Below are 14128 nucleotides of genomic sequence, written 5' to 3'. Positions count from 1 at the left end.
GTTTTGCAGGCAGATGAATTAATAAAAAGATGCTAATAAGTTGCATTATGGTCAAGGGCGTCACTTTGTGTTGAAAAGTGGTGGGGACAAAAGGTCTGAGATCATGGGTGCGATGAAAGACTTTGGTCACAAGAACAAGATGAGAAGATATTTTACCGGTATTGTGAAGAAATATTCGATGCTGAAATATGTGAGTAGGGGTGGGGGTTCTGAGATTTTGAGCATTAAATTAATTTACTTTACTTAATTTACTGCATTCAGGAGACATTTCCTGCACCAATGTATGGTATAAATGTCTATTTATATGAAGAGAAACACAAGATTCAGGTGGCAGGTGACAATTCAAAATATAAAAATATAATGGAATGGAATATAATGCAGAAAAAAGCTTTTTTTACTTACTTGGACATGGCACATTTATTTCTCAAAGCACTTTAATTTGTTATTTAACATTTATTGTTGCGAGCAATTTTTCAGAACATATTTAACAAATTATGCTTTCAAAAAGTGATGGGGACAAAATCAGCCATTTCATAAAGTGACGGGGACATGTCCCCAGCGTCCCCAGTGTAAATGACACCTATAATTATTGTATATGTAGGATCCGCAAAGAAAAACGTAGAGGAGCTGTTAAATGCAGAGAATGCATGAGAAAATGTAATCTGCTCAATATGTGCACAACCGTAGACTGACAGAATGAATAAACAGGTTTACAGCCTTTATGAATAAGAAACATGAAGAAGTGACACAATGATTACAGCATAGCCAAATATTCGTGAGCACAAAGCAATAGGAGGATGTTTAATACTAAAGTCACAGCTCTTGCTATTAACACATTGCAAGATGAAGCCATTGAACTTGTTGATACTTATAAATACTTACCAAGAATGAGGACAGATGCAGGAAAGAGGAGTCTGTCTTACTATGGCCCTTCGTCCTGGAATAAACTTCCAGTTTAAGCTTAAGATTGGTGTGCCAATTTCCTTAGCTGCTTTTAAAAAAAGAATCAGACACTCTCACGGACATATGCACTTGTTTTTAATTAACAATAGGTAGATCTCTTTGTTTAATTTTATTTAAATTCATTGCATTTTTGTCTATGTAAATATCTTGTAAACGTATAAATTTGTATTGTATTGTAATTTATGTAATGTAGTGTTTTTCAACTCATAGTTGAAAAATTGTGTTTTACTTGTGCTACATAGGACTCCCTTGTAAAAGAGACTGTGTCTCAATGGGACTTTTCCTGTTTAAATAAAGGTTTATATATACAGTATATATGTGTTTTCTCTAACGGCTTCTTTCACAGCAGAAATGTTGAAATTTATAATAACAAAATGATAAAATAGTAAATGAATAATGGCTGAATTTCATTTAGGTACTTCAGTTTTGGAGTCCTGGTATTGTTCATGCTGACTCACTGTCATAGTCTTACTGGGACACTTGAATCAGCTCGTCAACTAATTGATGGATCGCACCTTATTATGTAGTGCCATCAAAAGGAAGACAAAAACTCTAGAGATACACTGTAGGCAAGTAGTATGTATCAATGTATGCTATTTGTCTGTATATAATATCTTTGTCTAAACTTGTATTTGTGGTTGTATGTTCGTTTCTTGCCTCACTGTCTAGACTCACTGACAACTGGGGTGGATCTTTATGTGTTTCAGCATATGTATTCAAAAAGGTCCATTCTGATGATTGTGATTTTGTCTCTTCCAGATCTCTGACTGGTCACCTCCAACATGCTTCGCTTGCTGCTCTACCTGACTACAGTCCTCCATTTAAGTACCTGTGGCTCCAATGAGCTTTGCCAGGGAGATGAGCAGTAAATATGTTTCCTTCGTATTTGACAGATAATTCTATGAAAAGAGTTAAGCAACTGATGTAAATTAAATCTTATCATCAAGGCCAAACAATGACAATTCCCATCAGCCGCATCGGTCCTTTGTGTTTATTGCTAATCTGTAAAAATTAGATAGTGAACATGGTAAACATTATGTCTGCTAGCACGGCTGTAGACTCTTAGTCTTGTTTCAGCAGTGCTTTCACTTTGTGTGTATCAAAGTAAAACCACCAGTCTTTAACAAATCTGTGCTTATGCTCACAATGTTATTTTGTTCTCATATCTGCCCCCCACCTCCATCCCACACCAGGTGCATCCTGTGCAGTGTAACCGGCCCCACTGTCATTGATATCCTCGGCGACGTTAACTCTGTCCAGGATCGGTGTGTGTACACTCTGATGAAAACCCCATCAATCCCAGGTTTCCAGGTTCTCGCGACATTCCAGGAACGACGGCGTAAAGACGTTAGTTTTTTGGACAGTGTGATCTTGTCTCTGGATGAACCAGGTGTTCATATTAATCTGGAACAAGGCGGGAGAGTTCAGGTAAGCTACCTAGTGTGCTACAGTTTACAGCTGTAAAAAGTCAGTAGAGGATCGTCTTTACCACACCCCTACAGTTGAATCCACATATCATGCCTATTCCACTGGAATTCATAGATTTTGCTTAAAATAAAATTGGTCTAAATAAGCACACACTTTCCTGAAGAGAAGTCTAACTAGCCAAGCCTTTTTGTAGTCTTATAAAAAACAAAAAGTTGGAGTCATGGAGAATGACAAACCTATTTCAGACAATAATTCCTCAGAACTTAAAGCTTGTAGCTCTAATGCTTTTACTGTGTATGGCAGTAGGAGTAGCTGAACACACACACACACACACACACACACATATATATATATATATATAGACTTTTTCCCTCTGCTGTGATGCAGCTGGACAACATAATGATGAAGGTCAACGCCACAGCTCAGCTGGTTCACGGTGTGGAGCTCTCTAAGGACCTGACTGGAGTGACAGCCAAGATGTCACACTTGAACTACATGATGACTGTCTTCTTTGATGGCTACACTGCACAGATAGACATTAAAGGTACAAGTCACTCAATGGATAAATATGGGAAGAGACTGCAGTGTTGGATAGATGTTGGAGTACTCAGAGACAAAACAAAATAGAGTATTCTGTTCTTGTATTTAACAAACCAGTTTTGTCTTAACAAAAGAAAAGTCTGACAATTGCCTGTGATGAGTGTGAAAAAGTTTTTCCACAAATTTGTACACCTCTGTAGGCTACATTTTACGTGTCTGTGAAAGGACTGGCTGACTTTGAGATGACCTCATCAAAGGGTGAGGTCCACAACCTCTGAATCACTGGTCACATCTTTTTTGTCTATGGCTATTTCCCTAATTGGAGGAACAACTTGCCTTTGTCGGCGGTGCTAAGTTTGTGACGTTTATAAGGTGTCAGGTAGATGGGTCAGGACGTCTTAAAGCCCCTGAAACCTTAATGTTTTTATAACAATAAAGACTGATGACCAGATAAGAGCCATAAAACCTTCAGAAAATAAAATCATGATTTATTATCCAGTAAGAGTTTAACATTTTAAAACAGAATGAATAAGCTTAATTAGGACTGTGTGGGTGTGGCTTGATTAGATTTGATTGACAACTACTGTCACATTTTCAGCCATCGTGAAAGTTTGATAAAAGAGACATATCGTGTGGTTATTCCTGCATTTGTCTGCTCCAGAAGTGGCCTTTCTCTGCGCTTCTGTGTTTCGTCTGCAATAGACCTGTCACTTTTTCAAGAAAAATTTATTTTTAACGAATCCGATCTAACAGGTGAAAATCAATTCAAACCCACACAGCCTATCCTAAAATACATGGTATGATTAATGTAAGTGGCAGTCACATTTTACAAAGCCAGCAGAAGTCTTCTAACCACTGTTTTAATCATCTACAGTGTCAAATCCAAATTGCTTTCACACTTCTCAGATGATTACGTGTCATGATTATCTACTCAGCCTGGCTTGTTTTTCTAGTTTTCTCCATTTTGCACCAACTATAACCTAGTCCCTATGGCAAGAGGGCGCGACAGACAGAAAAATGTTGGAATCCTAAGTGCTGCCTGCGGCAATAATACACTGACAAAATGGTAGTTTTTGATGAAAAGTGACGGACCTAGTTCACAGCACAAGGACAATGGTGCCATTAGACACAGATTCATTGTTATATGCGGTGTGTGAACAGCCGCAGACAAGGTGGCTGCCAGTCTCAGTCACCCTTATTATTATTACCCTCATTTCTGACCATGTTGAATAAATGAATACTGTCCTTTAGTGTGCTGCTGTTTTATTGATCAGACTCACATTCTCTCCTAAAACTCACCAGGACCAAGTGGACAAGCTCCATCTGTGGACGGTTTATGTGGCAACTCCAGCTCTTTCAGGAAAGCGAGGCTCTCTGACAGCAGCACCATCGGGTGAGAACTCCATCACAACCTGAATGTCCCACTGACTTCTGCCTTGCTACTGCTGGTGATCCATTGTACAAATACTGTGGGGGTCCTCGTTGGGTGCTTTATGTGTGTGGTTATGGAGTAATAGGGAAATGGTCTTTATCCTCTGGTGTTTGTTGCCTCCTAAAGCTGTGAGACACACTACGAGGACACTACTGACAGAACGATCAACTGCAACACAACGACTAAACGGTGAGCAGAGCCACACATGAAACACTTCTTTCCATACAACTCATCACACATTAACTCACATAATACACCTTTTTATTTCAGAAACAGAGGTGACAGTTTGAGGTAATACTAATCTGTATGAGACACAGTTTCAGGTAACAACACGTAATCTGTGTTTAGACAGTGTGAAAAACAAATGCCAGGAAGTCCAGTCTGAGTAACATATCCATGAGTTTGAACCACAAAGAAGTAGACGTCACATAGCCCCAGCGTCACCGTCTTGGTATTTTGGAACCAGAAGTGACCATATTTGAATGAGAGGGTGGAGCTAGGGAGGGATATCCATTACTACACATGACAGGTCGCCATGTAACTACTTGTCAGTCACAATGTAGCCACGCCTTAAAGCATAGCCTGCTTTTCCATATATTTTACTCTAAACGGTACCACAATTTAGAAAATGAACATCATGCTTTTTTGAAGAAGACAAGAAACTGTGGTATATAAACAGGCAGCTTGTGTAGATGAGCCTCAGGTTTGCAGGTAATCACAGGTGTAAGTACAAGGTAGAGGAGAGCCAGATCCACCACACCCACTTACATATAGAAACAGCCACAGAGAAGACAGACGGGAACAACAAAAATGTCAAGGAGTGGGAGATCATACAGAAACACTAGGGAAAAGGAGAGTGATACTGCTGACTACAAAATCTATACAAAGACGGCAGGTTTAAGGCACTTCTGCATTGGCTTCATTTATCAGACCCTGAGGTTCCCACTTGGTTTGAAACAAGCTCCCAGTACAGGTCCTTGGTAGTGAGGACATTTTTGCACAGTGGGCATACTTCATACATAAATTAGAAATGAGTGAAGCAAATTTGAATTGAGAGAACTGAAAGTGAAAGAAGATTAAGAGTTTTTAGTGAGGCTCAAATACAGTTTAAGTTGCAACTGAATTCAATTTCATAACATTACATACAATTTCAAGTACATTGGAACTTCAAACTAATAAATTCAATTTCAAATTATGCTTATCAGATTCAGTTTTTAGTGCAATTATTCAAGATGAGCAGCTTAAATTCATGTCTAAATTATTCAAATTCAGATTCTACTGACAAAAATCAATAAATATCAGTCCATAGATTTATCAGACACAATGGCCAATACATTGAAAAATAAGTTTTTATCCTCCATCTCGTTAATCGACAGGTAAACCATGCAAACTGTAGATTTTCACTTTTTTAATTGGCCAACACAATCCATAACTAGATGATGTTGCCAGTGCATTGCCGAGTTCAACCTTTTTTCCAGATGACCCTGCAGTTTTTTGCTGGGGCCCAGAGGAGGATGTGTTTTTTCATGTTGGTCTGTATACACCTGATTTAAGGCAACATAACGCAATGGTGTTCAGAAAGTGCTTTTGACTGTAGCTGAACATTTCACATTTGTCTTTGTGTCCTTCTCTGCCTCCAGCTGCAATCTCCTGAAGGAGGGGCCCTTTACCGCCTGTCACAGCAACATCGATCCAGAGCCCTACGTAACTGCCTGCATCAACACTTTGTGCAAATATCCTACTGTAGACGGTCTCAACTGTCAGTTCCTGGAGGTCTATGCCAGAGCCTGCAGCCTGTACAACAACGACAAACTGGAGAGCTGGAGGTCAAATGCCAGCTGCTGTAAGAATGTCCATTAATGTTACAGAGTTGTGCAAAGAAGGGATGAGATGATTTATAGGCTTACACTCAAATTCTACAGCCATGCCAGCGCTCATTGAGAATGTACCTGGGCACAGCAGTGCTTTGAGCTAAATGCTAACATTACCATGCTAACCTGATAGCAGTAACAATGCATATTAGGAGGTATAAGCATGATGACATTTGCTAATAAGCACTTAACATAAACCAAACTGAGGTTGATGGGAATGTCATTGGTTTTGCATGACTTTAGTCATTAAAAAGTACTCTACACATTTACATTTGACTGGAAGGTGGCGTTGGATGAAAAGTTAAGTGATCACCCAAGTCAGTAGGATTCATCCACTAGGGACCATAAATGTCTGCAACAAATTTCATTACAATACATCCAATAGCTGTCGAGACATTTCAATAAAAACCACAAATAGAAAAGTAGAAAAATTCAGGGGATCACCAAACTCAGCATGATTCATTGTCTGACAACCAAAAATGTCTGAGACAATATCTAAAAAGATATTTCAGCCTGTGGAGTCTTCAATAGTGGACCACCATTGCCATCCATAGAGCAATGCTGCTAGCATGGCTGAAAACTTTATACATACCAAAATTCTACCTGTGTTGGTAAAAAGATATTCATCTTGATCAAGTAATGACAGTTTTGACTAATTAAGTGCACAAATTACAAACTCTATTTCCAGAAAAGCTGGGATATTTTCCAAAATGCAATAAAAACAAAAATCTGTGAATATTTTCAATAGTATCAGTGTTAGATTTGCATGCCTGCAACACACAATAAAAGTTGGGACAGAGTTAAAATAAGATAATATCCAGAATATTCAAGTAACATCTGTTTGTAAGATAACATGATTGGATGTAAAAGTAACATCTGCCATCGTGGCTCATCCTTTTGTGAGAAAATTTTTAATCAAAGGGAAAAACTTTCAACGTAAAATGTCAGAGAATTTAGGTCTTTTTCAAAATCAACAGCAGCCTACATAAAATTCTGAGAAGATTCAGGGAATTTGGAGACATCTCAGTGCGTAAAGGTCAAGGTCGGAAACCAGTGCTCTGTGTTCTAGCCCTCAGCCCACTGCTTATTAACCGTCATGCTTCTATGACAGGTGTACTTAGGAAAAATATTGTCACTTAACACAGTCCGCATCTACATCCAGAAGTGCATACATCAATTATATGCAGAAACACTGCCGAGTTCTCTGGGCTCATCTTAGATGGGCTGAAAGACAGTGGAACCGTGTGCTGTGGTCAGATGACATTTCAGCTTGTTTTTTGGGGGAACAACGGATTTTGAGTTCTCTATGCCAAAGATGAAAACAACCATCCAGATTTAAATCAGTGAAAGGTGCAAAAGCCAGTATCTGTGATGGTATGGAGGTGCATCAGTGCTTATAATATCTTCACTTCCCAAACGAGTTGAAAGAATTATTAAAAGGAAAGGTGATGTAACACAATGGAAATTAGTTAAATAAAGGTTCATGGGAATTAACAACTCTCAGATTAATGTATTTTGGAAAATATCTCAACTTTTCTTGAAATGGAGTTTGTAAAAAACAAACACGAAGGATATTTATATTTAAATAACTTTAATTTCAGTTGGACTTCAAAAAGGAGGAGGAAGCTCTACTTTTATGTGTTTTGGTGGTTTTCCCTCAGCCTTTTACATCTCTCTGTCTTTCTGTTGCTCTCTGTAGCTGCAGACCCTCAAGCCTTCTGTCAGGACCGGTTCTGCAGTGCTCATGAGTTCTGCGGTGAGAACAGTAACAAGGGTGGAACCCGTTGCTACTGTCGGGCCATATTTGCCTCCACATACAGATCCTTAAACACTTTTGGTAAGACGGCTGTAACACAACAAATTCACAATATTTAGACCCTCTAATTTGTTCAATTGAACCATCTCTACTTAGCCTACAACTGAACTAAGTCAACCGTAATCATAAAATTGTGACATTTTACCTATTGCATCAAAAATACAGCGAGTGCCAGGTGTCCCTGGGGCCCTAAGCAAAATTCTGCTATGGGGCCCTCCTGCCTGAATCATGAGCCATGTAGACATTTTAGAATTGGTGTACAGTCACACCTGACACCGTAGTCCTCTCTCTAGAGTCCTCCCTCCTTTTAAACAGTGTGTCTCTTTAGTAAGCCTGAATGGAAACCTTGTCTAGCAAAATCCACAGCTCATTTTAATGTACCTCTACACAGTAACTCAGTCCTCATAAGGTCTGTTTTGACTGGGGACCAATCTGCAAACACACATCTTCAAACTGACTACCCCAGGTTTCCATTATTACATTGTCAAAAGTAAAATACTATTTATACTATGAGTTGACTGAATACGTATTAGATATTATTTACTGAGAGATGTTCTTCCATATCGCTAATCAACAGAGTTGTAACTAAACCTTGACTGAGAGACAGATAATAACTCTCTTGTTTAAAATCATGTACGCCTATAAGGAGTGTCATAAGGCCCCTATATTGTCTGGACTGGTCCCACTAAACTAATGTGCACATTCATGCGCGATGCGGTTATTTTTTCGGAGTTGCATAATAGTAATAATAATAATAGTAATAATTTTCAAGATTCAACAAGTTTATTGTTATAAGAACAGTGAAAAAAACCACAACGGCTTTAGACCATACAACGAAAACCTTACTTTGCATGTCTCCCTTAAAAAATAAATGAATATGTAATTATGTCGATATCTGAATATAACACTACAGTAATCACGGCTGCATGTCAGATCAAACGTATAAATAGTTGTATTTCATTCTAACATTGTTCAGGCACAAAGTCTGGCAAGCAAACCAGAGACCAAGAGATGCGCTGCCCAGCTGGGTTAGTAAGACAGACAGACTGGAGAGAGCAGGGTTCGAGTTACGTGGGAGCCAGTAGGAGCTCAGCTCCCATAAGGAGGGTCTGAGCTTCCATGGAAGCAGTAAAATCATGCATCTGTGGGGGTCTCTAATTAATTTATCAACAACCATTACTGGGAATCAGAAATGATGTATTTTTCATTGTAATTAGTACCTACTAGCATATTATTTACATTAAAAAGATATACAGACTGAAATTAACATAGCCTACTTTCCTATTGAACTACGCTGCACATTGCATGACTGACAGGATGGCTGCACTTCTCCACCATCAGCCACTATCGTGCGCACAGTTTAGACAGGTTTAGGCCGCGACCCTCGAATATGAACTCAGTTATAGGCCATTGTAGTACTCTGTATTGACTGCAGCTTATTTGTTTAATATTATTGGCTTTTTGAGGGGGGTTGCATCAACTGTTGCATGTACTGTATGTTTTACTTTCTGTCATGTGTCCTTGTGTTCAGGTGAAAATGTGGTCTGCAATAAGACCACTCGGTCAGTTACTCTGGTGGGTTGTCTCCTGGAGGACAAAGGCATCCTCTACTCAGACTTGCACCTCTATGACAAGACCTGCAGAGGTGAGATAGACAATGAGACCCACATGGTGACCTTAGGCTTCGACACCAAGACCAAATCCTGTGGGACGTTGATCAGGGTGGGTGTCTCTCTCCTCTGTAGTTTTTAATCATTCTAACATGCGACACCATGGGGTTCTTGAAATGTTGCTGGTCTGTGAGGCTCAATCTCAGTCAGCAACACTAAATGTTTAAAAAAAAGGGCAGATAAAACAAGTTGAAGCAGACGTTTTTTGCAGTATAAATATCTCGCTTCCTGTGACCTTGCAGATGGACAACAGCCAAATTATCTATAAGAATGGTGTCATACTGGAGACCACACATGAGGAATTGATGGACCTCACATGCCCCCTTGTTTTTCCAGAAATAAACATCAATTTCCCAACGGGCATCAAAATCAAAGGCGGTAACAGCAGGTGTGTGCTGGGTAGAGATTCAACAATATATCATGACACACTATATTGCAAAAAACAAAATGTGGTTGTATGCATTATAGAATGGATTTTCCCCCTAATTGAATTATACCTCCTCTCCCTGTGGGCCAGGTAGAATATATATTAAACCATCAACCCAAAATGACCTGAATCCTATTAGGAGACTCATGAATTAGTAAAACAAAGAACATTAAACAATTAAAAATATTGATACTCAGCTTAAGGTTTTGTTACACTCTGAGAAGAGGGAGGACCTAGTTCTAGAGGTATTTTTAGGAGTTTGTGAGTAGAAGACAGCTGATGTGTGTTTGTATATGTTCATTCTGCAGCGGTATAGTAACATATATTACATCTGGAGATCGTAACTACACTCTGACCATGAAGGCCTTCACCGACACTGGCCGTACACAAGCTGTGAATTCAAATACAGAGCTCCACCTGAACCAGAGGGTCTGGTTTGAGATGAAGGTGGGCATCTCGGATGATCAAAGGATTGCTTTGGTGACGGACTCCTGTTTCGCAACCAACGAACCATCAGCCAAATCGAGTCTGAGGTACAACCTCATCATCAACGGGTGAGAGATAGAGGTTTATTTATAGAGCCTTATAATCAAATTCATTGGTGCTGATAGCTGAGAGGCTTTTGGTAAGAAAGAAAGTTCTGGATTTCAGGCAGGATGCAACCAGTTAATGATCCCTGAAGGATACCACCAGCTTGATAACTTAACTCAGCACAAAGACTGGAAAAAGAGGGAAACAGCTGGCTTGTCTCTGTCCAAATGTAACATACTCCACCTGCCCAGCTGCTGAAAAGCAGCGGGCTGTTAAAAGACTTGTCAAGAGAGTCAGAGAACTTCCCAGATGCTAAATCTCAAAAGACAAATGGGGCAAAAAGCTGTCAATTTGTGCTGCCCCCCAAAGGGTGTGGGTGTGCACCACTTATGTGTTACGACATGTCATTACTTAAACACATTTGTCTGACAGAAGTGCATTAGATACTATATGGTAGTCAAAACTCTCAGTTAAAGGATATCATATTAATATTTAAAGCTTTTATCAAAGTGGTAGTTCTGAATTGGTGCCACTGGTGCTCATGAGGTGGGTTATTCTATTTACTTACTTACAAATGTTGGAAGATAAACCTAAATAGGTTCCATTGGGTATCTGAAAGGTTTCATGTGAGGGTTTGATGCTGATAGATGCTATAGAACCTGAAATGTCTGCAGGTGGTAATTTCTGAATTTCTGTTTCTAAACAGCTGTAGTAACCCTTCTGACAAATCCGTGATTATGGAGGGCAATGGACAGGGAACATCCAGCTACTTCTCCTTCAAAATGTTCAAGTTCAGTGGGAAAACTGGGGAAGTCTACCTGCACTGCAAACTGTATCTGTGTATCAAACAGAACAACTCCTGCGCCCCGGTATGTTCCCAAGAATTCTCACACAGACACAAACCATTCACCCTACAAGAGTCAAACCAGAACATCCTCTTTCAGATCTTTCAGGCTGGTGCTGTGCTTTCATAACAACATGATCAGTAAACTTCACCTGCCTTTGATATCCTTAATGGCTAGAAGTGTATTGGAGGGATGAACACCTTTCCTCTGCAAGATATTCCCTCATTTATTAATACAATCTTTATTTAATCAAGTAGTGTCTTTCAGATAAAGATGTATTTTGTTGAGAGAAATGAGTATAGCAGATAGACAGAAAACAAACACAGCCTACATAACAAAAGGACATATAGCATCAGAGACAGTCACAGACAACACAAAATTGGCACATCGATCCAAAATCTTTTATAGGTGTTAAACTGGGTTGAGAGCTGGTGACTCATTTTATTATCATTTTCAAACAATTCAGAGAGCCCACACACACGGAAGCATCTGCATTTGATATGTTTCTTTACTCTTTTATTCAGGTTTTCCCTTTAATTTGTCCCCCATCTAATAGCAGAACATACGAGTCCAAAACCACGGCCATTATTCTGCTGCTATAACAACCTTCTAAGAAATCTTTCCACCAGATGTTGGCTGCAGATGATTGATCCCATACAGCAACAAGAGCATTAGTGAGGTCGGACGTTGATCATCCCATCTACGCAGACCAAACTGCGAAAACCATTTCTTTATGGGCCAGGCTTTGTGCACGTAGCATTACTATTTCCCTCATTTGGAGCTCAGGGGCTGAAACCAGGGAAAAAATCAAACCCAGACCAGAGGATCACTAAAGTATGAGACTGGGATTGAGTAATCAAGATTGCCGTCCATAGAGCCACTTCACTAGTTTGGCTACACACCGGAAAAGGATCAGATTTAATGACAAACTGTTTCTTTTGGCTGTTTCTTCCCACAAATATATGTATCAGTGTTGGTTCTAAATGTGGACTGAGAAACCCCCAAAACTATCTCTTTCTCTCTTGTCAAATCTAGATCTGCAGCCCAAATGGTAGAAGACGCAGATCTGCAACGTTTGAACATGAAGATGAAAACCAAGCCATCGTCATCATGGCCTGGAGTAGTTAGGTAATAAACGTCTCTTCTGATAAGCAGAGCTGAAGGTGGCTGAAGATCACCAGTGAAGGTGACCATCCACTTCCATTGAAGACCTTTAAACAACTTGGAAACATGAAGTGCAGTTAAAATGTGCCACTTTTTGGGTTAATACTGTTGATGTGTGGTGAATTCTGACTTTTGAATTTCTACAAGTTTTCTTTTCCATTCTACAAGTTGTAAAGGGGATTTTCTTAGTAGTCTTCATTCAGGTAACAGGTGAGATACAGCTTATAGACAGTTCATGCGCGGTGTCACTATCAGACCCCAAAAAGTATGAATGCTCTCTGCAGTTTTCAGCAATCGCTCTTGGCTGGTTGATAGGGAGACGCTATAATTTTAGGCATCAGACTAGCAGATATCAAGTGTTCTCTGGGAATCTTATATTTACAGAACTCACTGTCTCCACAGATTGCAAAAACATGTGACCATTAGATTTCAGCTTGACGTAGGGAATGCATTGGAGTCTGAACATTAGCGGATTGATCTATTCAGACCAGTTAAAGATAAACTTGTAGTTAAAGCCCAGAGACAGTAAGGGGAATGCAGAGAAATATATATTTTGGACAAAAGAGGATTTTTCTCAGATTTGGTTTAGTACTTCGCTGTGTTCACACACTGTATGCTGTTACTATTGTTGTTTTTTATTTCTAAAGTTTGACTTGATTTGTGAAGGGTGCTATAATAAATAAACTTTATCAAACAACTCATCACACCTGTTTCAAGTTTATTTTCATAAAACAAGCAAGCCTACTTAGTAGCTTTTACCAAAACTTACAAAAGGGAAAACTGGCTAGGGGTTGAAATAATCAACCAGGAGTCAGTGGAATACTGGAAAACAATCAAGGAAGACATTCACATCTGATGCCAGAGACCTTCTTTAGACAGAGGTTATGATTTGCCCTCATATACGTCCACCTGTTAAGTTCAATACTTTACAACCTAAAACTTGGTAACAACAGAAGCAAACATTTAAATGTCTGGATTCAGGTCTTGACTTCCATCCAGTTTTCTTGGTTTGAGGGGCAGAGCTTGGTAGAGTTCCAGGACCTTGTTACAAGGGAAGGAGATGTGTCACATGGTCCAGGAAGAGGCACAAGCAGAGGTGGAGGTAGTACCTGCCAGCAGGGTGTGTGGGCCTAAACGGAGCAAGCTATTGACTGCATTATTACTTGTCAGAGATTGTTATATGTGATTCACACAAATAAACAGGATGAGGTTGCTGACTTGAGGTGGTCTAGTGATTGATTGTACACACAAATGAAGTTGTGGTATAACTAGTGCTCCACCTGCTGTATAGTTTTGAAGTTCCAGCATCAGCAAACAAACTTTCAGACTAAGCAGATTTATATATAACCCTGGTTTTCATAGTCCAGTATGGAAGACTTAAAATGCCAGCATATTAAAACTAATCAAATGAAGAAATATAGTGAAGTCCTATTTATTTATG

General features: G+C 39.4%; 1 protein-coding gene across 1 annotated transcript; it reads left to right on the top strand.

The window, feature by feature from the left end:
- Nucleotides 1-2787: 2787 nt before the first annotated feature.
- On the top strand, nucleotides 2788-13391 carry LOC119885563 (uromodulin-like). Its single transcript, XM_038695641.1, has 10 exons — nucleotides 2788-2935; nucleotides 4234-4324; nucleotides 4490-4552; nucleotides 6004-6206; nucleotides 7934-8071; nucleotides 9582-9772; nucleotides 9963-10108; nucleotides 10456-10701; nucleotides 11385-11547; nucleotides 12559-13391. The coding sequence occupies exons 1-10, from the start codon at nucleotides 2791-2793 to the stop codon at nucleotides 12649-12651; spliced, it is 1479 nt and encodes a 492-aa protein (XP_038551569.1). The 5' UTR covers nucleotides 2788-2790; the 3' UTR covers nucleotides 12652-13391.
- The last annotated feature ends 737 nt before the right edge of the window (nucleotides 13392-14128 follow it).

This window comes from Micropterus salmoides, unplaced genomic scaffold (assembly GCF_014851395.1).
Source record: "Micropterus salmoides isolate LMB-PRFRI ecotype aquatic unplaced genomic scaffold, ASM1485139v1 Ms_hic_scaffold_4, whole genome shotgun sequence".
Lineage (NCBI taxonomy): Eukaryota > Metazoa > Chordata > Actinopteri > Centrarchiformes > Centrarchidae > Micropterus > Micropterus salmoides.
The sequence above is the reverse complement of the archived record's forward strand: the minus strand, read 5'-3'. Positions and strand labels throughout refer to the sequence as shown.